Genomic DNA, 26,607 nt, shown 5'->3' on the forward strand with positions numbered 1-26,607 from the left:
AGAAAAAAGTATTTAATAAGAATATTTCATTCATTCAGATCTAGGATGTGTTATTTTAGTGTTCCCTTAATTTTTTTGAGCAGTGTATATATATATATATATATATAAAATCTGACCACCTTTGTTTGGTCTTGTATTGAATAGCATTACTTGATGAAGTTCACTATTCAAAGAAGTGATTGTTGTTAGCATTGGGCATGTTTTGGCCTACATGGCATGTTTGTACTATGTGTATATTAAACTTGAATGACAAAACTAGGGCTAGGTTACTTTCTTCTTCATGAGCCAGTTTCCAAAGACAACATAGCCTATTATTAAATGTGCCAATTATATTATCTAATATTATAATTTCACATAAAGTTTTAAATATCAAGATAAAACGCGAACTTAAATGTTTATTATAAGACACATTAGGCCTAATGTCTAGTTAAATAAAGGTTAAATAAAATAAATAATGTTTTTAGACAGGCTGAGGGTGCCACCTAGCGTCTCACAAAGTGAGCTGCACTATAGACAAACCATTTTACACATACAATTGTTTTCATCCAACCATCATTTATTTCACTTGACTAAGTTCTACACAACAACACGCCAATCACAGTATAACAGGTAATGTTTCAGTTGATATCTTCACTCTAAAGATTTCTGCTATAAGTAAGAATCATCAATTCATCTGGCACATTACATTCTAGGAGTAGGCTGCCTACCACTTAGGGGAATCTAATATATTTGTCAAAAGTGGGCTATGTTATTATAACTCTTCTATTTAATTTACTACATTAAACATAAAGTTATAAAAGCAGTCAACTAGCTCTACCAAGGCCTCTGGTTATGTTATAGTTGCTTTTTATTTCCATGTAAGAATAGCAACACATTCACTGATTAACACTACCTCGCAGGGAGAGGAGTGTGTATTTGAATTTCAAAGAAACAATAATTTCTGTTCAATCTAGTGTAGTGAAAAGGTGCCTGGGCTGGGGCTGGATCTCAGGAAAAAGACAGGACAGTGGGAAATGGAAGATGACCCAGTGCAGGGCGAGTGTGGTCCTCTAGTCCTCGGTGAACATCATCCTCACCAGGTCAGCTTTGAAGCACTCCTCTTCAACCAGCTTCTGAGGCTGAATTAGATGGAGGAAAAGTGACATAACTTAGCATGTTTTGGTAACACTTTCCCTGAAGCTATATTTTATCTAGAATTTATACAGTGTATAAATGGTTAATAACAACCTCACCAATGTGTTATAGCAGTTTTTTTTAATACAGACTATCTATAAAAGAACATTCAATGCTTTTAGGAGCCTTTGAGTATTGCCACAAAATCCAAAGAAAAACCCAAATTGATTAGAGAAATTCTCCTCGAAATGCAATTTGCTAATCGATCACTATACTAGAAATTATTTTCTTTGTGATCTTGCCATGCACGTATGCTCACCGTGCCATATCGGATCAGAGTGGGAACTCCACTGAGCTTCAAAGTCTTCTTGAACTTATTATTGGGATCCTTCCAACTGGTCGAAGATGAAAAGGTAAATTAAGCAAAATACATAAGTCAGACATTTAGGTCAAACGTATAATTTTGTGCATTGTATACATATATACAATGAACAAAAATATAAAAACGCAACAATTTCAAAGATTTTACTGAGTTACAGTTCATATAAGGAAATCAGTCAATTGAAATAAATCTATAAATTTCACTTCACTGGGAATATAGATATGCATCTGTTGATCACAGATACTTTTGAAAAAGGTAGGTGCGTGGATCAGAAAACCAGTCAGTATCTGTTGTGACCACCATTTGCCTCATGCAGCACAACATCTCCTTCGCATAGAGTTGATCAGGCTGTTGATTGTGGCCTGTGGAATGTTGTACCACTCCACTGTGCAAAGCTGCTGGATATTGGCGGGAACTGGAAAACACTGTCGTACACGTCTATCCAGAGTATCTCAAACATACTCAATGGGTGACATGTCTGGTGAGTATGCAGGCCATAGAAGAACATTTTCAGCTTCCAGGAATTGTGTACAGAACAGATCCTTGCGACATTGGGCCATAAATGATTATGCTGCAACATGAGGTGATGGCGGCGGATGAATGGCACGACAATGGGCCTCAGGATCTCGTCACGGTATCTCTGTGCATTCAAAGTGCCCTTGATAAAATCCAATTGTGTTCGTTGTCCGTAGCTTATGCCTGCCCATACCATAACCCCACCGCCACCAAATGCACCGAAAACAACAGGTGTAGTAGACCTTACAGTGAAATGCTTACTTATACAAGCCCTTAACCAACAATGCAGTTTTAAGAAAAATACCACAAAAATAATTAATAAAAGTAACAAATAATTAAAGAGCAGCCGTCAAATAACAATAGCGAGGCTATATACAGGGGGTACCGGTACAGAGTCAATGTGCGAGGACACCGGTTAGTCGAGGTGATTGAGGTAATATGTACATGTAGATAGAGTTATTAAAGTGACTATGCATAGATAATAACAGAGAGTAGCAGCAGCGTAAAGGGGGGGGGTGCAAATAGTCTGGGTAGCCATTTGATTAGATGTTCAGGAGTCTTATGGCTTGGGGGTAGAAGCTGTTTAGAAGCCTCTTGGACCTAGACTTGGCGCTCCGGTACCACTTGCCGTGCGGTAGCAGAGAGAACAGTCTATGACTAGGGTGGCTGGAGTCTTTGAGAAGTTTTAGGGCCTTCCTCTGACACGCCTGGTATAGAGGTCCTGGATGGTAGGAAGCTTGGCCCCAGTGATGTACTGGGCCGTACGCACTAACCTCTGTAGTGCCTTGCGGTCGGAGGCCGAGCAGTTGCCATACCAGGCAGTGACGCAACCCGTACCAGGCAGTGATGCAACCTATCAGGATGCTCTCAATGGTGAAGCTATAGAACCTTCTGAGGACCCATGCCAAATCTTTTCCGTCTCCTGAGGGGAATAGGTTTTGTCGTGCCCTCTTCACGACTGTCTTGGTGTGCTTGGACCATGTTAGTTTGTTGGTGATGTGGACGGCAAGGAACTTGAAGCTCTCAGCCTGCTCCACTACAGCCCCATCGATGAGAATGGGGTCGTGCTCGGTCCTCCTTTTCCTGTAGTCCACAATGATCTCCTTTGTTTTGATCACATTGCGGGAGAGGTTGTCCTTGCACCACACGGTCAGGTCTCTGACCTCCTCCCTATAGGCTGTCTCGTCGTTGTCGGTAATCAGGCCTACCGCTGTTGTGTCATCAGAAAACTTAATGATGGTGTTGGAGTCGTGCCCGGCCATGCAGTCATGAGTAAACAGGGAGTACAGGAGGGGCCCCTGTGTTGAGGATCAGCGTGGCGGTTGTGTTGTTACCTACCCTTAACACCTGGGGGCAGCCCATCAGGAAGTACAGGATCCAGTTGCAGAGGGAGGTGTTTAGTCTCAGGGTCCTTAGCTTAATGATGAGCTTTGAGGGCACTGGTGTTGAACGCTGAGCTGTAGTCAATGAAAAGCATTCTCACATAGGTGTTCCTTTTGTTCAGGTGTGAAAGGACAGTGTGGAGTGCAGTAGAGATTGCATCCTCTGTGGGTCTGTTGGGGCGGTACGCAAATTGGAGTGGGTCTAGGGTTTCTGGGATAATGGTGTTGATGTAACCAATGACCAGCCTTTCAAAGCACTTCATGGCTACATACGTGAGTGCTACGGGTCGGTAGTCATTTAGGCATGTTATCTTAGTGTTCTTGGGCACAGGGACCATGGGGCACTCTGTTCACAACGTTGACATCAGCAAACCGCTGGCCCACACAACGTCATACACGTGGTCTGCGGTTGTGAGGCCGGTTGAACATACTGCCAAAATCTCTAAAACAATGTTGGAGGCGGCTTATGGTTAAAAGATAACATTCAATTCTCTGGCAACAGCTCTGGTGGACATTCCTGTAGTCAGCATGCCAATTGCACGCTCCCTCAAAACTTGATACATCTGTGGCATTGTGTTGTGTGTCAAATTGCACATTTTAGACTGGCCTTTTATTGTCCCAAGCACAAGGTGCACCTGTGTAATGATCTTGCTGTTTAATCAGTTCCTTGATATGCCACACCTGTCAGGAGACGGATTATCTTGGCAAAGGAGAAATGCTCAATAACAAGGATGTAAACAAAATTGGAGAGAAATACGCTTTTTGTGCTTATTTCAGCTCATGAAACATTATATTGTGTTTATATTTTTGTTCAGTGTATTTTGCTCAATTCAAATATGCTGCCTGAGAGAGCCAACAAATCATGATGTTACAACTTGCACAATTATCTAAGCTTTTCAAAACTCCTGGCTGCATTTGCGGGTATGAAAAACACTTATTTTCTATTGCCTGTTGATAGCACAGCATTACCATTCTGCTATCATCACCAGTGAATACGAAGAAAAAGTTGAGTACATACTATGGCCTCTCTCCAACCTGACAGTAGATGAAGACAGAGCCCTCAGGAAGGTGGGACATCTCTCCTCTAACAACTGGCTCAGCTGGAGGGGAAGGAGGAGAACAAAGCTGGCAAATCTGTGTGGCTTTGATTTATGCAAGCAATAAATCACACAACAGCTTCAACTTCCTAAAATAATACAGAAAATAGAGCATAAGACGAGCATCCCCAGTAAACACATTACAGAGAATAGTTGGCTTGACTACAATGAATTGCCGACCATAATGCAGCAGAGACTGACGCATTATGACAAGACAGCTGGGAAAGAAAGCCAACTGCTATACGTGTCAAGTACAAATTAATACAACAATAAAATAATAACTATATTACCTTCCACACAATCTGGACACCAGCTCATCCCTTGAGCGTCTTTATCACCAGAGAAATATGCGAATATGTCCTTTCCTTTTCGCTCAGACACTGCTTTGCAGAATTCATCATAACCATGGACCTTTACTTCTTCGTAATGAGACATGATGAAATAGAATAAGTAGCAGTATTATCAATTATCGTAGGCAAAGCAAGCAGGTATGAAGCGTTTCATGCAAGAATAAAAACGAGTTGGACTATGATCGCTTCTAAAATACTACGAGCAGAGAGGAAGAAGTAAAGAGAGAGGCCCAACTCGGCGGAAAATTTGTCTCCGTCCAGCAGGTGGTGTTTTAAAAAAAAATGTTCGCCCACCAAGCAAGGAGTTTTTGTATGGAGGTCAATGAGAGTATCGAATTTTGTTAACAACAAAAATGTATGGCTTATGTGCTACGTGAGGTTTATTTGATTGACTGTAAGTTTCGTAATGTTTAGGTTGTTACGACTGTACTGATATAAGTAGGACACATGACATCCCCTCATCTTTAATTAAAAACCATTTATACCGTAGTCATCTCGAGATAGCTATGCATATTCATGCTATGAGGCTTGTACGCGTAGCATCTCTCCATTGAATACAGACGGTTGACGTCAACAACCCTCATCGAATACAATATGAGATATCCACCAATCCAAAGAAAGGATAGGCGGGAGCTAAACAGCCCGCCTTGCCGCTTTGTGGACAACGACTCCCATTGTTAGGGCAGAGAAACAAGTATCTTGTCAGTATATCCATAATCTTTGCTATCAGTACAGAAAACGCATGACAACGCTTCCTCTTCCTGTCTATGAAAAATAAAAGTGATAGTACAACATCATCCTATTCGTGTAATGCTTTTGATGACTGTTTCATCGAAACAAACAGAAAATTATGGACACAAATAGCTAGAAAAACAACTATTTTATAATAGTAATCACATGTTAGTCAAATTAGTATTTTAAATGTCCTATATCTGGTTATGTTTTGACGGTTTCTGCTTTCCGTAGGTTAAAAATACCCACTTGTTTTTACAGAAGGCGGTGCTTATTATTTGTTGTCATGGCGGCATTTTAAGCAGTTTTAGCTGTGATTAGCATGCTAGCTAGCTGTCGAAGTCTATCCCGTACAAATAATATCCTAGCTAAATATTTTCACGTTCTTTACATGATGATATTCGAAGCATAATGTACCATCTGGTTGCATGGCTAGATACGTACGGAAATGTTAGGCAAGGGTTTGCAAAATGTATCAAAGCTAACGTTAGCTAGCTATCTAGGCAGGTAGCTAGGTACACAGGCTACAGCTGATGTAGATACACCGGTAGTTAGCTAGGGGATTTAGGAACAGCCATGACTGCAAACCTAGAGTCCCCGATGACCTAGGACAATCGAAAAGCTGGGTCACATTAGGTCCAAATCGAAGCACTCGGCTTTCTCAGACCCAGGTAAGATAACGTTAGCTAAAGGACATTCATGTAAACCCACATATGGTCAAATGGATTGTGAACTATCTGACCAATAAGACCACAGTTCGTAAGATTGAACCAGGCAGTATGAGACCAGATATGCGCAAACACGGTAACGTTAGCCCCACAAGGGACGGCCCTGTCACCTTTCCTGTTTCCTCTCAATACATAAATTACTTCACACACAACAATGAACTGCGCCACCTGCAGAAATTCTCAGACTCTGCTATAGCAAGTTGTATCATGAAAGGTGACGATGCTCATCACAGGGAATTAAGAGTCCTGAGAGTTATAGTGTACAGTAAACGGAAGGATAATTCCCAGAGTATCTATAAAAAAGCCTAATCCAGACGACTTTTTAAGGAAGCTAATATATTTTAATGTGTGAGACACAATGCTTCTCATGTTTTACAGCAGTGTAGTGGCTAGTGTTTTGTGTTATGCCATTGTGTGCTGGAAGGGAAACTTCGTGAAGGATGACTGGACAAAATCATAAAGAAAGTGATACAATCAGATGCAGTCGAGTCAATGCAAGACATGTTCATAAAAAGGCTGCAAGCTTAAACACACATGATTATGGACAATGCCACACAGCCACTCCACAGCACTCTAATGCAACACAGTAGCAGGTTCATCCTGCCCAAACACTACACAGAGAGGTCCTTTTTACCCACAGCCATCACAAATGACTAATTTGTTATGCCTTTTATTTGTGTAGTTGTTGCTGTTTCCCAGGAGGATAGACAACATACTTTCTTACCTATCTTTTATGGCTATTAACGTGTGGGTGTTTTATTTAAGCAATGATACATGTGATATATGTGTGATATATGGCCAATATACCACAGCTAAGGGCTGTTCTTAGGTACGATGCAACGTGGTATATTGGCCATATGTCACAAACCCCCAATGTGCCTTATTGCTATTATAAAATGGCTACCAACATAATCAGAGAAGTAGAAATAAATGTTTTGTCACACCCGTATACCACGGCTGTCAGCCAATCAGCATTCAGGGCTCGATCCACCCAGTTTATAATATGTGTTTTATCATGTGTTTGTCACTGATATGGGTTCTGTCTTTGTAATTTTATTGATTGATGATGCTGAAGTGATGAAACAATTTCCCAAATTGGGATTAATAAAGCACTACTGTACTCTCTACTCTTTCTCCATCTTATACTAGTAATGATACTAGCATGCCATCATGATGGATATTGAAATATAACATTATAACTTTGTGAATGCCAGTTGATGTGGCCAGATCATAAGTTGGACAGCTGGATGTAACGTCAACTTAGCTAGCTAGCTAAATTGGTAGCTCTGTCATTGCAACAGCAGGAATGATTCCAGTGCCACTATTGTTTTCTTTCAGTTACTCTTCAATGCAGCCATGCCTGCCAACGCCTATAACCGTGCTACTCAAGTTGGCCCAGCTGCACCCATTGTGATTGAGAAGCTGATGCCCTGGGTAGAGAAGCGGGAAGACCTGGATAGCACCTGTAGTTCTATGTGTTTCTCTGCTCTGTCTGAGGAGCGTCTGCTGGCTGCAGTCAGGCTGGCCAAGAGAGATCTGAGGAAGAGACGACAGGAGTCATTGAACAGCTCCCCCATCAGACCACAGCCAGAGGAGACCACTACCATCAAGAGCAATGTGGAGCAGGTAAATAAGGCTCATCAATATACTCCCCTTTCACATGTACAGTTTATATCAATTTTACTCTGCTCCAAGAACAATGAATCGATCATCAACCTTTATAATCGATTATCAACCTTGATAATTTTTCAATTTCAAGCAGAAGAGAGTTTTTCTTAAGGGGAGGTCAAAGACAGCCGGCCCCAAAGAAGAAGTGACTCGGTCTGCAGCCAAGGTGCTTGTATACACCTCCCAGAAGTACATCTCTGTACCCCCTGGGCCTGATCATGGCCTGTCCCCCCCAACCAGAGACCCAGGCCCAAGGCAGACAGCCAGCCAGGAGCCCCAGACAGCACTCAGCCAGGAGGTCCGCAGGCTGCAGAGAGAGCTGAACAACTACATCCAGAGATTAGATCAGCTCACAAACAGAGGTAACTCCACATAAATAAAGTTACCCATGAGTTAACCAGTCAAATCGCCATGGTCAGAGGGTCTAGACCTGTTGTAGTGATTATATTTCTATGGGTAACACAGCTGGAGTGGCACCTTGTTGGCATACTGTGCATTCCAGGGCGAATGGTTGCAGAGCACTTGGAGCCTGATGAACAGCGCAGGGTGGAGGTCCGCAGACAGGAACAGGCAGCCAACTCTGCACGCATCATCTATGCTACAACAACAGGCGAAAGAGATCCAAGAGGATTTAGACAAACTGCGCTCACAGAAGATTGAGCACACAAACAAAGTAAGTCTCACTTAATAACCAAAGCTGTCGTACTCTGATGAGGTTCATGATGAGGACAATGACAAAGACTAACACCCATCTCCCTCGCTCTCATTTTCTCAGTCCAGAGCGATGGACAGGTTGGCTGCTGCCCACAGAGGGGCGGTCAGGGCCATGCAGAGGTTCACTAATCAGCTGTCTGACACGTCTGAGGGCAGGATGCCCTCCCGTTATAAAGAGCTGGGCCAGCTGATCCGCCAGCTCTCTCTGTGCTCGGCCAAGGTGGAGGTGGGCCAGGGATCAGCCATCCCAGAGACTGCCCTGGACATCCTGCAGAAACTAGGGGTCAGTCATAGTCTGAGTCCCAAATGGCTCCTTATTATCTTTATAGTGCAGTACTTTTGATCAGGGGCAGGGGCAAAGGTCTCTGGTCAAAAGTAATGCACTATATAGGAAATAGAAAGCCACTTGCGATGCATCCATATATTTAATCCACCTACAGGTCACTCTCACCTTATTACAAAGAAGATGGGCACCAGAACATTTCCCAAATCAACTACTATACATCTATTGGTCATTTTTGATAAGTAGCTTCCTTATAAATCTATATTAGCTTCCTTATACATCTATATATATATAGGTTATATAGGTTATACAAGCAATACTCTATTTAAAAACCTAAGCTATTCAATCTAAAGAAAGTGGAAATAAATGTGCTGGAGAGCCACAAAACCATAGGTAGAGCTGAAGTATTATACAGTACATTTCATTTAGATTTTATTTGGCTTCTTTAATTTGAATGTATACAGAATATATTCGATTTTCGTGTCTCTCTCTGTGTCTCTCAGACCCTGGATACTGCTCTCAGCAAGCAGGAGAGTCCAGTACATAGGAGGCACGCCCGAGCACCCAGTTCCTCCCCTGCACGCTACCGCAGGTCTCCACATCGCAGCACGTCTCCTCCCCGTTCCCGTGCACCCAGGGGCCCTGCCACCAGGGGTCTCAGAGGACCTCGTAGAGCAGCAAGCCCCAAGAAGTTCTTCCCTGGTGAGCAACGAGCAGGTGTTCTCATTCTAATTCTAGCTGAGTGACTCAGCATTCAGAGACACTCATTATCCCAGTCAGCTGTGCTGCTGAAGCTATTTTATTAGCATTTTAATAAGGATAGCCTAATTATCTAGTCTTTTTTTATTGGCTCATTATTCCATATCCTCATAACATCAATAACTCATGTAAATTAATTTCATAATTCATTAAACCCGGAACAACCAACACAGCAAATGTGTCAGACAAATCAGCATCCCCTCCTTCGGTTGAAACCACAGTCACACAGACACACAGTCACACAGACACACAGTCACACAGACACACAGACACAGCAGTTAAAATAAAATATCTGATCCAAAAAATAGAACATTTATTGTGTGGGTGGAACGATTCCTGAAACTGCATTTTTAATTTGAGCGTCTCGGGTCTTTGTTGTTTACCCTGTTCTTTCATTGTGAATGAGGTAGCAGATTCTTATGGTTCCCATGGCTCAGGAAATTACCTGAAGGCTTAAGTGCTGTGTGTGTTTGGGCCTCCCACCGAGCTTGAATCACGGCACCAGGGTGGAGATTAATGAGGGGCTGGCTGACTGACACAAAGAGGGGAGAGCGGGTCCGGTTCTCTGGCCATGGTTCTCCTGCAGGCAGCTCATTGTGTGGGTTGTTGGCTCCTACTGTGTACAGTCTCCCCGTGGGAGATATGATGCAGCCACCACACACCACGAGAGGGTTTGAACTGGATAGTATGCGCAGGTCTCCTTGGCAACTAATAACAGTTCTCACTGTCAATGAACAAACCCCCTACTGTACCTTCTCCACACTGCCAAACAAGCAGCAGGCAGGTGTCTGTTTGTGTGCTAGTTGGCCAGATAATTGTGTAGTCTGTCAAAGGAGCATGCAGGTGTTAAGGGCCATACAAGCTTTACTAATGTTTGATTAGTCATGCCAAGCACTGTAACACTTATCTGTAAGGGCCTATAGAAATGATTGAGCACATAGCCTAGCTGTTCAAGTGTTTCAAAACAACAATTCAATAAGAATTGATGATGAGCCAATGTTGTGATGTTAGCAAATAGGAGAGCGGTCCCTCAGCATCAGCAGCCCCCCAGAGCCACAGAGCCTCCTCCACAGCTGGATCGCAGACAGGTGCTCAGGGCTGGCCTGGAGAGCCTGGTCCATCTTAGAGAACTCAGGGAAGGTGGGGGACAGGTCCCCGACAGTCAAGGAGGAGCACTGCTCCCCGACAGGACAAAGGTCAGTGAGTTTAATTAGTACATTTTTGACGCAATTAAATGTATTTTAATATGTCTATTAATAACTGTCTAGCCTGAACTATTTGCACTACAATTGTGTTTCTTAAACATTATCTTTGTCCAGAAGCAGGGAGCCCATGTGAGGGATGCAGGTTTCCAGCAGCCCACAGTGGCTTCCAGGCTGAGAGTGTGTCAGCACCCACAGAAGGAGGCCTCTGTGCCCTGGATACCCACGTCACCTCACTCTCCTCCTAAACAACAACAACAGTGGTGAGATCAGAGGAGAGCACTCTCTCTTGTCCTCAGTCTCTCTTTTGTAACTTACTCTTGCTGCATACTCTCCCTCTCTTACAGTCTCTCTTTTGATTGTCATTTTTTCTAATCCACTTGTTTTATGTGTCCTGCTCCCCTCAGAAGAGACCAGAGCCTCGATGTCTCTTCTCCCCTCTGAAGCCCTCCTCAGGCCCCTCAGAGCAGCAGCTGAGTGGTGTGGTGACAGCAGAGCAGGACTATTGTCTGACCTGTGATAGACAGAGACATGCCCACAACGAAGCCTTCAGGTCACTGATAATAACAATAATGCATTTTATTTGCAGAAATCTTCATTTAACACATAAAACATAAACCATTGGACATGGCAAACAACCTTGTGTCTTATTAGCATCACAGTACCTTACTAGTCTCATTTATGAGGTTTTAGTTGATTAATAATACACTACATCACCAAAAGTATGTGTACATCTCTTTGTCGAACATCTCATTCCAAAATCATGGGCATTAATATGGAGTTGGTCCCCCCTTTGCTGCTATAACAGCCTCTACTCTTCTGGGAAGGCTTTCCACTAGATGTTAAAACATTGCTGCGGGGACTTGCTATCATTCAGCCACAAGAGCATTAGTGAGGTTGGGCACTGATGTTGGGCGGTTAGGCCTGGCTTGCAGTTGGCGTTCCAATTCATCCCATTGGTGTTCAATGGGGTTGATGTCAGGGCTCTGTGCAGGCCAATCAAGTTCTTCCACACCGATCTCGACAAACCTTTTCTGTATGGACCTCGCTTTGTGCTCGGGGGCATTGTCATGATGAAACAGAAAAGGGCCTTCCCTGAACTGTTGCCACAAAGTTGGAAGCACAGAATTGTCTACAATGTCATTGTATGCCGTAGCATTAAGATTTACCTTCATTGGAACTAAGAGGCCTAGCCTGAACCAAGAAAAACAGCTCCGGAACATTATTCCTTCTCCACCAGACTTTACAGTTGGCACTATGCATTTGGGCAGGTAGCGTTCTCCTGGCAGCCGCCAAACCCAGATTCGTCCATCGGACTGCCAGATGGTGAAGCGTGATTCATCACTCCAGAGAACACGTTTCCACTGCTCCAGAGTCCAATGGAGGCGAGCTTTACACCACTCCAGCCGACGCTTGGCATTGCGCATGGGGATTTTAGGCTTGTGTGCGGCTGCTAGGCCATGCAAACCCATTACATGAAGCTCCCGGCGAACTGTTCTTGTGCTGACGTTGCTTCCAGAGGCAGTTTGGAACTCGGTAGTGAGTGTTGCAACCGAGGACAGGGGAGTTTTACGCACACTCGGCGGTCCGGTTCTGTCAGCTTGTGTGGCCTACCATTTCGCGGCTGAGCCATTGTTGCTCCTAGACGTTTCTACTTCACAATAACAGCACTTACAGTTGACCGGAGCAGCTCTAGCAGGGCAGAAATTTGACGAACTGACTTGTTGGAAAGGTGGCATCCTATGAAAGGACCACGTTGAATGTCGCTGAGCTCCTCAGTAAGGCCATTCTACTGCCAATGTTTGTCTATGGAGATTGCATGGCTGTGTGCACAATTTTATACACCTGTCAGCAATGGGTGTGGCTGAATCCACTAATTGGAATGGGTGTTTTGTATAAATAGTGTGTATGTGTTATAGCTGTGTGGACTGGCAGAATGAATGAACCAATGGAAACTGCCCAGGGAACAGTTTAATTAATGAGTTTGCTCATTTTGAGTAATTAAATCATTTTAAACCCTGATCTCAGACCCCACTTGCTGAAGCTGCAAGCAATACTCTGATTCCAATTCAAAGTTAACTTCTCCAAAAAATGTAATCTAGGCGCTTGCTTGTTAGATTGGGGACATTCTTTTTTTTTTAAAGCACCGTGATGGATAGCAGTGCCTGCCTGCCCTAAATTTAAGTGCACAGCAACCCTCTACACTAATCAAAACTTAATTAGTGCAATTGAGGTCTATAATTAATCATATGCCTGCAGCCTGATTTTGGTGGCTGACATTAGCACTGGATTTTTATTTATTTAACTAGGCAAGTCAGTTAAGAACAAATTCTTATTTTACAATGATGGCCTACCCCGGCCATCCACATATGTGGATCTCTAATTGAAACAGTTCTGTCTTGTGTTGTCTTTATGTGAATGCACAGGCAAGCCTGGCTTGACAGAATGACCATGCAGTGACTGAGGGACCTAATTCAGCTGAGTAAAGATGAAGCAGAACGCATCCAGAGACTCCAGTAGACTAGAGTAGTACTACGTCCTGTACACACTCCCTATCATAGCCTGGGAACAAATATACTGTTAGTCTATCCTGTCAAGCTAAAAGTGGAAGGTCAAAATGTTCAGTAGTTGTGTCAAGGTACTAATTCCTCAGTGTGAAATTATGACAACTTAACACATCCCTGAAGCCCTTCAGGTTTGTGACAAGTATGAGTCTGGAAATCAATGGACAAACATTATGACCAAGCCAGAGGGGATTCAAGTGCAGCAATTAAATTCAAATGGGGATGGCTGCCGTTTTACGGGCTCCTAACCAGCTGTGCTATTTTGTTCGTTTTTTTTTGTTGCGCTGTTTGTAACTTTTTTTTAAACGTATTTTGTACATAATGTTGCTGCTAATGTCTCTGATGACCGAAAAGATTACTTACCTCAAACTGGACAAAGACTTTTCTTTAACGTGTCTGACGCAAAGGATATACTGGGGCTTCCGTGTTGCGCAGCAGTCTAAGGCACTGCATCTCAGTGCTAGAGGCATCACTACAGACACCCTGGTTCGAATCCAGGCTGTATCACAACCGGCCGTGATTGGGAGTCCCATAGGGCGGCGTACAATTGGCCCAGCATCGTCCGTGTTTGGCCGATGTAGGCCGTCATTGTAAATAAGAATTTGTTCTTAACTGACTTGCTATCACGAGAATTTTCAATCCCAAATGATGATAACTAAACAATTATTTAAGCTTTGACCAATCCCCGAGGTTTGTAGGACCCTGGGTTTAATAATAATTACGCAAAGTAATCCTTTAGTCATTACTTTAGACATAAAAATTCCATTATCAGTTAAATAAAGGTTAAGTACAAAAAAACGGGCCCAAATCCCCGTCATTTGCATGAAGAAAAGACAGAGAAAAAGGGGGCGGAGGTCCGGCTGCCTTCTGAGAATTCATAGGCTACTGAGTAAACCTCCACCACCATAGTTCCTGTGCCCAAGGAAGCAAAGGTAACCTGCCGAAATGATTACCGCCCATAGCACTCACGTCATGCAATCATTGGAAAACAAAATGGATGATATACGATCAAGACTATCCTGCCAACGGGATATTAAAAACTGTAATATCTTATGTTTCACTGAGTCGTGGCTGAACGACGATACGGATAATACAGAGCTGGCTGAATTTTCCATGCATCGGCAGGACAGAGAAGCTACGTCTATTTGTCAATAACAGCTGGTGCGCAATGTCTAATATTAAAGAACTCTCGAGGTATTGCTCGCCTGAGGTAGAGTACCTTATTATAAGCTGTAGACCACACTATCTACCAAGAGAGTTCTCATCTATATTATTTGTAGCCGTCTATTTACCACCACAAACCGATGCTGGCACTAAGACTGCACTCAACAAGCTGTATAAGGCCATAAGCAAACAAGAAAATGCTCATCCAGAAGCGGCGATCCTAGTGGCCGAGGACTTTAATGTGGGCAAACTTAAATCCGTTTTACCTAATTTCTACCAGCATGTCACATGTGTAACCAGAAGGGGAAAAAAACTCTAGACCACTTTTACTCCACACACAGAGACGCATACAAAGCTCTCCCTCGCCCTCCATTTGGCAAATCTGACCATAATTCCAGCCTCCTGATTCCTGCTTACAAGCAAAAACTAAAGCAGGAAGTACCAGTGACTCGCTCAATACGGAAATGGTCAGATGACGCGGATGCTACGCTACAGGACTGTTCTGTTAGCACAGACTGGAATATGTTCTGGGATTCATCCAATGGCATTGAGGAGTATACCACCTCAGTCACCAGTGCATTGACGACGTCGTCCCCAAAGTGTCCGGATTGGATGGATTACAGGCAACATCCGTATGGAGCTAAAGGCTAGAGCTGCCGCTTTCAATGAGCGGGACACTAATCCGGATGCTTATAAGAAATCCCGCTATGCCCTCAGACGAACCATCAAAAAGGTCAAAGCGTCAATACAGGATTAAGATTGAATCCTGCTACACCGGCTCTGACGCTTGTCGGATGTGGCAGGGCTTGAAAACTATTACGGACTACAAAGGGAAACCCAGATGAAGCAGATGCTAAGCTGCAGGACTGTTTTGCTAGCACAGACTGAAATATGTTCCGGGATTCTTCCGATGGCATTGAGGAGTACACCACATCAGTCACTGGCTTCATCAATAAGTGCATCGGTGACGTCGTCCCCGCAGTGACTGTACGTACATACCCCAACCAGAAGCTATGGATTACAGGAAACATCCACACTGAGCTAAAGGGTAGAGCTGCCGCTTTCAAGGAGCAGGACTATAACCCAGAAGCTTATAAGAAATCCCGCTATGCCCTCCAACAAACCATCAAACAGGCAAAGCATCAATACAGGACTAAGATCGAATCGTACTACACCGGTTCCGACACTCGTCGGATGTGGCAGGGCTTGAAAACTATTACAGACTACAAAGGGAAGCACAGCCGAGAGCTGCCCAGTGACGTGAGCCTACCAGATGAGCTAAATGCCTTTTTTGCTCACTTCGAGGCAAGCAACACTGAAGCATGCATGAGAGCACCAGCTGTTCCAGACGACTGTGTTATAACGCTCTCGGTAGACGATGTGAGCAAGACCTTTAAACAGGTCAACATTCACAAAGTTGCGGGGCCAGACGGATTACCAGGACGTGTACTCCAAGCATGCGTGGACCAACTGGCAACTGTCTTCACTGACATTTTCAACCTCTCCCTGACCGAGTCTGTAATACCTACATGTTTCAAGCAGACCACCATAGTTCCTGTGCACAAGGAAGCGAAGGTAACCTGACGAAATGATTACCGCCCCGTAGCACTCACGTCGGTAGCCATGAAGTGCTTTGAAAGGCTGGTCATGGCTCACATCAACAGCATCATCCCGGATACCCTAGACCCACTCCAATTCGTGCTTAGTCACCTCCTATACCACCTGTTCACCCTCGACTGCGTGGCCAAACACGACTCCAACACCATCATTAGGTTTGCTGACGACAGAACAGTGGTAAAACTGATCACCGAAAACGATGAGACAGCTTATAGGGAGGAAGTCAGAGACCTGGCAGTGTTGGGCCAGGACAACAACCTCTCCCTCAGTGTGAGCAAGACAAAGGAGCTGATCGTGGACTACAGGAAAAGGAGGGCCGAACAGGCCCCCATTAACATCGATGGGGCTGTAGTGGAGCGGGTCGAAAGTTTCAAGTTCCTTGGTCTCCACATCACCAACAAACTATCATGGTCCAAACACACCAAGACAGTCGTGAAGAGGGTACGACAACACCTTTTCCCCCTCAGGAAACTGAAAAGATTTGGCATGGGTCCCCAGATCCTCAAAATGTTCTACAGCTGCACCATCGAGAGCATCCTGACCGGTTGCATCACGCATCACTGCTAGGTATGGCAACTGCTCGCCCTCTGACCGTAAGGCGCTACAGAGGGTTGTGCGTATGGCCCAGTACATCACTGGGGCCAAGCTTCCTGCCATCCAGGACCTATATACTAGGCGGTGTCAGAGGAAAGCCCCAAAAATTGTCAAAGACTCCAGTCACCCAAGTCATAGACTGTTCTCTCTGCTACCGCACCTACAAGCGGTACCGGAGCGCCAAGTCTAGGACCAAAAGGCTTCTTAACAGCTTCTACCCCCAAGCCATAAAACTGCAGAACAATTAATCAAATGGCCACCCGGACTATTTACATTAACCCCCCCACACATTTTTTTTACACTGCTGGGACTCGCTGTTTTTTTTCTATGCATAGTCACTTTACCCCTACCTACATGTACAAATTACCTCGACTAACCTGTACCCCCGCACATTGACTTGGTACCGGTACCCCTGTATATAGCCTCGTTATTTTATTGTGTTACTTTTTATAATTTTTTACTTTCGTTTATTTGGAAATATTTTCTTAACTCTTTCTTGAACTGCATTGTTGATTAAAGGCTTGTAAGTAAGCATTTCACGTGAGGTCTACTCCTTTTGTATTCAGCGCATGTGACGAATAAAGTTTGATTTGATTTGAATAACTTAGTGAAGACAGGATTCAGGACTATATTGTCACACCAGGCTTGTGCATGTGTGTGTGTCAGGTCTGAGGTGGGCTCTCCAACCCAGTGGGCTGAGAGAGTTGAGCAGGTAGGCCCGAGGGAGACTTCAGCCTCTCTTGGACCAGGCCCAAGAGACATTTAAACTCTCCATAAAAAAATAAAGGGTTGTATGGACACAAAAAATAGACAATCTTTTTGAGTTTTTTCTTGCTTTTCAGCAAGGAGGGGAATAAATAACTGAGTGTGTAACTTTGCTGTCACTCAATAACCACATTGTTGTTACAGAAGAAAAGCCTGGACCAAGGAAAGCTTTCCCCTCACTCAGGAATTCCACTGCCCTCAGAGGAGTGGGGAAATCAATACAACTAATTTGTAATTGAAAAATCCATACAGCTATTTACCACCAGATTTGTGCCACCACAGTGAAATGAATAGGGAATTTACAGCTAGGCCTAGGGTGTACTGCTGCAGCCTTGTGTATGTGCTGAGTGAAAGACTGGGTTAGAGTAGGAGTGGTTGGTGTTAGGTAGGAGAAGGTCAGTAGTGGTATGGTACTGAGCTTGCCTTACCTGTGTACCCCAGCAGATGGGAGCTGCTGCCTCTCAGACCCGGGACAGAAAGGCCACATCGTCACTGAGGCATCGGCTGTCTGAGCAGGCTACAGACAGAGTGAGTAGCCCTGTCATATTGTAATGATACTGACTTATATTACCAATATTTATGTTTTTCTCAGCATTTTAGTCCCAAATGCAAATAGGGCTTTGGTCAAAAGTAGTGCTCTATATAGGGAATAGGGTGCCATTTCGGGAAACAGCCATGAAGTGATTCCATAAAACGCATGTGATGAGCTCTGTCCTATCTACCTCCCTCTCCAGGCTGCAGAGTGCGCTGAGGTGCTGAGTGAGGCCCTGCCAGAGGAGCTGCTGGCCGACGCAGTGCGGGCCACCTGGGTGGTGGAGACAGACAGACAGATGGAGGGTTTGGCCCAGCGCCAGCTCAAGGCCCCCACCCTGGAGAGCATGCTGCTGCGCATGGAGGAGATGGAGGTGAGCCCTGAGCATTGCCCTAAGGAAAGACCACCACACAAAGGTCACAGGGAGTTTGAAAGGGCACCGCTAGTTAGTTTGTCATGCAAGGCCTGTGTGATGTTTGACAGCCTTGGTCAAGCTGTGCTATGGAGATACAGTGAATACACTGTCCAGTCCTGTCTGGATTTGTATTATTGTTTGGCTGAAAAATGTATTTAAATAATATACTTATTTGATCATCTATGTGTCTGAGCAGAAAGACCAGGAAGCTGTGAGGAGACGCTTTGCTGCCATCACATACTCAGACCCTCACCACTGGGACAAAGGGGACACAACTGGTGAGTAAACAGACCAAGTAACTCCTCCACACACCCTCCACACAGTTTTGCATGAGGGTTTGAATTGTTGTTCCTCTGGTGCACTGCAGGTGGAGGTATAGTGTTAGTGCTGTTTTAGCCAGTTGAGAGCAAGTCTATCCCTCTTCCGCTCTCCTTTTCCACCCCTCTTTCTCCCATCCCCATCTCTCTCTCAGGGCCCCAGAGGCCTGCTCCAGGCCAGTCTCTCCTCAGCCCGTTAGGATCACCAGGCCAACACTGAGACACACCACCACGGCTGACATTGTCCTGGAGAGCCCTGTGGAGACCGGGTGTTTTTTCATCTGGTGTTGCCAAAGCGCTCTTTCCTGTGAATAATCCTATGCACAGAATTCAATAGAACATTGTGTGTTGTTACAGTATCTGTATGTTAATGTGTTTGTTTTGTAGTAATCACCATGCAATACTGCAGCCACCATCTTAGAGAAAGCTTCAAGCACTGTCTGAGTTTAATGGGTTGATGTATGGACAGCTTGTTTGAGAAACAGATAGATATTAATAAGGAATATATTACATTATATACTGGGTGGTTCGAGCCCTGAATGCTGATTTGTCTGACAGCCGTGGTATATCAGACCATATACAACGGGTATGACAAATCATTTATTTTTACGGCTCTAATTACATTGGTAACCAGTTTATAATAGCATTAAGGCACCTCAGGGGTTTGTGGTATATGGCCAAAATACCACAGCTACGGGCTGTATCCAGGCACTCTGAGTTGCGTCATGCATAAGCCCTTAGCGGTGGTATATTGGCCATATACCACAACCCCTCATGCCTTATTGCTTAATTATACATTTATAATTTGTTGATGTTGCAGATTGTAGTTAATGGTTATGAGATGCTATTCTGGGTGATGGGACTTCTGCAGTCTCCACTAAATGGGAATTAATTACAGAGGGTAATGGTGTATGACATCACTTAACCTGCTCCCACCTTATCAGGCAGGAACTCATAAAGGACAATATAACGAGACAAAACTGATGCAGAACATTGATCCCCTGAATGTAAGACGGTGAGAAAGTGCCCAACAAAACCACTGTCCCAAAAACTGTCAATTACTTTATTTTGCAGTTGACGTCCACTCCAGACGATCAACAAAACGGATAGAGGTGGAACGTTGTTTATGCCTTTCCCAGAATGCACTGCTTTGTTGTGCCTCAATTCTGGCTGTTCTTCTCCACCCCTAATCTCTCCTGGCTGCGATGAGACCAAACCTAACCCCCTTCAAACCCCAACCCCCCCGCCCACCCACCCTCTGGCAAGACATAAAGGGAGTGCATCAGTGTGCCTCTGCCTCCCTCCCCTGCCCAGAGCTTTAGCTGTAGCTGCCATTGCTTAAATTACTTAGGAATGAAGGAAGAAGAAGGAGGGGAGAGTGTGAGAGATGAGAGCCAACGGCTGACAGGGGAAGTAAGTTGTTGAGAGCAGAGCGGACATGCCAGCATGATGCAGTGAAACATATTAGCATATTAAAGACAGTCAGAAGTTCACTGTTCCTGGTCCAACTGGACCTTCTGGAGGGGCTCAGACCAACTCTTCTGTGACTCATCTCTCACTCAGTCCGTCTGCTTTTACCTATCCATCTGTAACCTTCCATTTCTGTCTCTAAAGACCAGCAGAAACTAAACCACCACTAACTCTTTGCTGTCTGTTATGTGTGTTGGGAGGAAGATGTGGTCAACCCAAATTCCATTCATAGCGCAGGTTATGACTCTGCCTAGTTATTTCATATGGTTTATGGGTAAAACAATACTAGCAGAACTAACTGACCTTGGCTTTCTTGTTCCTGTATTGGTAGTGATTGGCCAGATAGCTTTACTTCTACCCCTGTGTTGTAGATACTAGCTACCTGTATCCTCCTGCCTCTATGAAGATAGCATTAGACTCACCCAGGAAAGTCTGTCTCTGTGTCTTCCTCCCTCTCACGGCCCAGTGAATTACACAGTCCAATGGGACTTCTCACCCCTGCCTGAGTGGCAGGTCATTTCATTGGTGTGTTAGACAAGGAAAATGGCCTGAGCCTCTGACAGGATTCCGATAAAAAGACTAGCAGAGTGCGTCCTGAAAATTCTCTCCCTTGTTTTTCCCTTGCTTTGCCCCCAGTAGCTGTATAAATGAGATAATGTGGAACTGTCTGACCGAATATGAAGCCAGGTATTTTTTTGTATCGACGAGTGCACTCGTGTGAAAGCACAATACAATGATTGTGTGTTGTGTCTCTGAGAATGCCGGGCAAGTTTTCATCGCATTCTATCTCATTTGCAAAGCAATAGGGATTGATTCTAAATTCCACATGGATATCGTCTCATCCCCTACAAACACACAGAGCATGTTCAGGAGTTCTTCCCTCCAGTCTTTCTATTATCCTTGATTACGTGGAGAAAATTAGTCAGCCGAACACTCAGGGCTGAAAATTATAGATTTTTATGTGCCAACACACAGGGAGTATTTTCTTCCTCCTTCCGTCCCAGTATGTTTCCCTGTAGGCCTGTGTTCTGAGCGCTAGCTTCAAAGGGTTGACAAAGATACAGGTGCCAATAGAGATTGATTCCATACAAAACCAGGACAAAAAAAGACTATGATTTGTGGAATTTTCACTAAATGTAATCCATAGAATGGTCCTTTGGAGGAAAGATTGTTTACATATATTTGACATTTGTATTTAAAAGTATAATTGAGAAATAATTAATTTTGGCCTTACCTTTAAGGCTCGGTAATGCAGTGGTCACCTACCCAGGCCTCCTTTAAGACTCCATAATGCAGTGGTCACCTACCCAGGCCTTCTTTAAGACTCCATAATGCAGCGGTCAACAACCCAGGCCTTCTTTAAGACTCCATAATGCAGCGGTCACCAACCCAGACCTCCTTTAAGACTCCATAATGCAGTGGTCACCAACCCAGACCTCCTTTAAGACTCCATAATGCAGCGGTCACCTACCCAGGCCTCCTTTAAGACTCCATAATGCAGCGGTCACCAACCCAGGCCTTCTTTAAGACTCCATAATGCAGTGGTCACCAACCCAGGCCTTCTTTAAGACTCCATAATGCAGTGGTCACCAACCCAGGCCTTCTTTAAGACTCCATAATGCAGCGGTCACCTACCCAGGCCTTCTTTAAGACTCCATAATGCAGCGGTCACCAACCCAGGCCTTCTTTAAGACTCCATAATGCAGTGGTCACCAACCCAGACCTCCTTTAAGACTCCATAATGCAGTGGTCACCAACCCAGGCCTCCTTTAAGACTCCATAATGCAGTGGTCACCAACCCAGGCCTTCTTTAAGACTCCATAATGCAGCGGTCACCAACCCAGGCCTCCTTTAAGACTCCATAATGCAGCGGTCACCAACCCAGGCCTCCTTTAAGACTCCATAATGCAGCGGTCACCAACCCAGGCCTTCTTTAAGACTCCATAATGCAGCGGTCACCTACCCAGGCCTTCTTTAAGACTCCATAATGCAGTGGTCACCAACCCAGGCCTTCTTTAAGACTCCATAATGCAGTGGTCACCAACCCAGGCCTTCTTTAAGACTCCATAATGCAGTGGTCACCAACCCAGGCCTTCTTTAAGACTCCATAATGCAGTGGTCACCTACCCAGGCCTTCTTTAAGACTCCATAATGCAGCGGTCACCTACCCAGGCCTTCTTCAAGACTCCATAATGCAGTGGTCACCTACCCAGGCCTTCTTTAAGACTCCATAATGCAGCGGTCACCTACCCAGGCCTTCTTCAAGACTCCATAATGCAGTGGTCACCTACCCAGGCCTTCTTTAAGACTCCATAATGCAGTGGTCACCAACCCAGGCCTTCTTTAAGATTCCATAATGCAGTGGTCACCAACCCAGGCCTTCTTTAAGACTCCATAATGCAGTGGTCACCAACCCAGGCCTTCTTTAAGACTCCATAATGCAGTGGTCACCTACCCAGGCCTTCTTTAAGACTCCATAATGCAGTGGTCACCAACCCAGGCCTTCTTTAAGATTCCATAATGCAGTGGTCACCAACCCAGGCCTTCTTTAAGACTCCATAATGCGGTGGTAACCAACCTTTTCCTCGCAGTCAAAATGCAAGCCAAAATCTACCGCTCAGATTTATTTTTGTTGGTGTAGCACTTGCAAGGCACAGCTGAGTATAAATTGAAATAATTAGCAAATAATTCGTTTTTTTTTTTACTGGACTGACGATACCTGCATTTTATGGTCATGGTGCTTTCAAGACAACTGGGAACTCTGGAAAAAACGAGGTCAAATCATGACATCAGTGATCTTCCGGTCGTAAAGTCGGAACTCTAAAAAGATGCCCAAGTTTCCGACTTGGAATTCTCGTTTTTCCCCTGAGTTTCCAGTTGTTTTAAACGCACTGAAGTTGGAAGTCTGAGATTTCCGAGTTCCCAGTTGTTTTGAACACATTAGTCTCAGCGGAGGGAGGGTGGTAGAGAGCAGCAGAGGGTTCGTCTCTCACGGTCCCTGTTCTCTTCTTTCTTTCCTCCGGTAGGAGACTGACCAGAGAGAGGGGACACGTCTTCTACCTGATGGCTAAATTCAAGTCAAACCGTATCTGCGTTGTGCACAAATTCATATTGTTCCTATGATCAGAGAAAGTGAAATATTCCTTGATATTAAAATAGACACGATGAGCTGCTAATAATAATACAAACGCAAGGCTATCCATATACTGTATTTAGCTACTCATTTATTGCAGCTGAAGCGCGAGGGGAAGTAGGGAGTAGATCGTTTTATGTTTTGTAATAGTGCAGAATAAAAACTAACACATGAACTCGCACATAAAAACAGAAGCTCTTTGTTGTCTCTGCTCATGGTTTGAAAGTTACTAAATCTCACATAGGCTAGTATCAAATTCGATGTGGCCGGGGTTGTGGAAGCTGTAGTGATTTGAGCTATCCAATTGGCCAGCGCAGTAGGCGTACTCGATTTAGCGACAGATCTCCCAGTTTAGCCTCAGATCTCTCTCGGCGGAGTTTGTCTTTTCAGACAAATGAAATGGTTCAAAATGGGAACACTTTGCCTACCCGGTGCACAGGGCTTCTGAATCAAGTGCACCTACTGGCAACAGCGCAACCTGTATAATAATAAAAAAGGAGTGCAAGCCTTTATCGTTGGCTGTTCTACAGAAATGTTTGGTGATCGACTAGGACTACCTTGAAGATCGATCAGTCGCGATCGACCGGTTGGTGACCACTGCCATAATGACCACTGCCATTTAATCTGTAGGTGTTTAGAGCAAAAATTGGTGTCATATAAAGCTTTACTGCTTGCTCTGTAATATGAAAAGTATTTTAATTTCAATATATTTCAATATAAATATGAATATTGGGAAAACTTTTTTTATTTTTTTATTGTTTATTGTTTTATTGTTAAATCAGCTGTGTAGTGCTAGGGCAAAAACTCCAGGCCCAAGTTTGGGAAAACCTGCTCTAAAGGACCATTATATGGATAACATTTTGTGAAAATCCCCAAAATCATGGTGTTTTTTGCTTCTGGTTTCGTATGGAATCACTCTAGAGTGGTTTGTGTGTCTGGCTCACTGAATCTTCTGTTGGTGAGATAGTGTTTGTCTTGGGACATCTTGACATATCAAAGATACATAATCATATTTCTACATGTTTATCCTCAAGTGTGCAGCCACATCTAGGCAGAAATTGTTGCTGAATGCACATCTCTAGTACTGCACTGCCAGCACTAAAATGCATATTTCTCTGGAGGGTCCTCTGTCAGCCCTCGTAGTCCTGTTGTCGCTTTTCATCAAGATCACATCCGTTCTTTATATGTCAAAAGTGTTGTTCAGAGCGGAGGTGATTATTATTCCGTCTCAAGTGAAGCCCTTCTGATAACAAGAGCACACTATTTGCCTGTTGGATGGCTCATATAGGAATGACATTTCTCAGATTGCTTTCTGTCTGTCTGCAACCAGCCCTCCCTCCTCAGATCAGAAGAGATGAACAGGAGCACAGGCTAAATCTATTACCAAAGTGTAACTCCTAGCTTCAAAATGAAGATTATTCCCATATGTCTAGTGTTGTATTCTCATTTATTTTTTATTACATTCCCAACTCCAGGAAGTAGCGCCACTGAAATTTTATAGGTTGAAATATAGCCTATCCATCATATTATAATGGCCACTTTGATGCCAGGCAATACACAATCAATAGTGAAAGGAAATAATGGACCAGATGATGGTACGTAACTAGATGATGTACTGCATCATCAAAGTTATCTATAGCTCTGTGGTGCTTTGTCTCTGGTTGTCCTTATGCTTCTCCACATGTCATTCATTCATTTGGCCAGGTCTCCCTTGTAAAAGAGGTATTTTGACCTCAATGGGACTTCCTTGATTAAAAAAATACAGAGGTGGAGCTCTGGGCCATAGTATAATACAGTGCAGAGAGCTATAGGCTAGTTATAGACACAGTTATGCTCAATTACTACTCATGCATACTTAATGTGATGAAGTTCAAACTCCATCAGGTTTCTGCGTAATGGATTGTTAGTGTAAAAGTGGTAAACTGATGATAAATCTAGAGAGAGGGAGAGCGTTATTGCTATCATTAGGTTAATGAAATTATGTTCTCACTCTTTTTATAGGGCAATTCACCACAGGATGATTTACAGTGTGTTTAAAGCGCTTGGAAGAAATCCCATTTAGTATGTCAGACAGTCACTAGAGGGGGCTAGTCATTCTATAAGGCCTGAATGGAAAGTGATAGCTAATCCGTGTGTGTGTGGACAGTTGTTGTTGTAGTGTAGAATGTATGAAAACAGTGATTAATGCTGTGGGTTTGGGAAGCGGAGAGTGGGCACAGCTGCCTATTAGTGTGGAGAGCTCAATATGTTGTGTGTGTTGTCTAAGCTTGTGATTACCTGTGTTTACAACCAACAATGCTCAGCACAGGGAGAGGGAGTCAGCAGGCCCCTCCACTGCAGACAACACAAACACACACCAGGGATTGGCTGCATAGCCATATCTCATAGCTTATGAAAGTAGTGCACACATCATTCAGTATGCCAATCACTCACGCTCAAATGTTGTGCACAAATTTGTTAACATCCCTGTCAGTGAGCATTTCTCATTTGCCAAGATAATCCATCCACCTGACAGATGTGGCATATCAAGAAGCTGACTAAACAGCAGGATCATTACACAGGTGAACCTTGTGCTGGGGCCAATAAAAGGCTATTCTAAAATGTGCCGTTTTCTCACACAACACAATGTCACATATGTCTCAAGTTTTGAGGGAGAGTGCAATTGGTATGCTGACTGCAGGAATGTCCACCAGTGCTGTTGCCAGATAATTGAATGTTAATTTCTCTACCATTAGCTGCCTCCAATATCGTTTTAGAGAATTTGGTACTACGTCCAACCGGCCTCACAACCGCAGACCACATGTAACCATGCCAGCCAAGGACCTCCACATCCGGCTTCTTCACCTGCGGGATTGTCTGAGACCAGCCACCCAGACAGCTGATGAAACTGAGGAGTTTTTCTGTGGATAAAAACTAATGCTGATGCATGGGTGGACCTGGCTCCCAAGTGGGTGGTCCTATGCCCTCCCAGGCCCACCCATGGCTGCGCCCCTGCCCAGTCGGGAATTGGGGCCTCATTCACGTGATCATAGATTAAAGCCTAATTTATTTATTTTAATTGACTGATTTCCTTATATGAACTGTAACTCAATAAAATCGTTGAAATTGTT

The 26,607-nt window shown here is 44.2% G+C and overlaps 1 protein-coding gene and 1 pseudogene across 1 annotated transcript; one reads left to right on the forward strand and one right to left on the reverse strand.

Annotated features, from left to right (window-relative positions):
- Positions 1 to 535: 535 nt before the first annotated feature.
- On the reverse strand, positions 536 to 5,270 carry LOC139548065 (thioredoxin domain-containing protein 17). Its single transcript, XM_071357380.1, has 4 exons — positions 4,781 to 5,270; positions 4,412 to 4,493; positions 1,433 to 1,508; positions 536 to 1,118 (listed from the first exon to the last, which is right to left on the reverse strand). Exons 1-4 carry the CDS (start codon positions 4,923 to 4,925, stop codon positions 1,050 to 1,052), a joined length of 372 nt encoding a protein of 123 aa, XP_071213481.1. The 5' UTR covers positions 4,926 to 5,270; the 3' UTR covers positions 536 to 1,049.
- Positions 5,271 to 5,637: 367 nt separating this feature from the next.
- On the forward strand, positions 5,638 to 26,607 carry LOC139548066 (protein moonraker-like; annotated as a pseudogene).

Source organism: Salvelinus alpinus, chromosome 21 (assembly GCF_045679555.1).
Source record: "Salvelinus alpinus chromosome 21, SLU_Salpinus.1, whole genome shotgun sequence".
Lineage (NCBI taxonomy): Eukaryota > Metazoa > Chordata > Actinopteri > Salmoniformes > Salmonidae > Salvelinus > Salvelinus alpinus.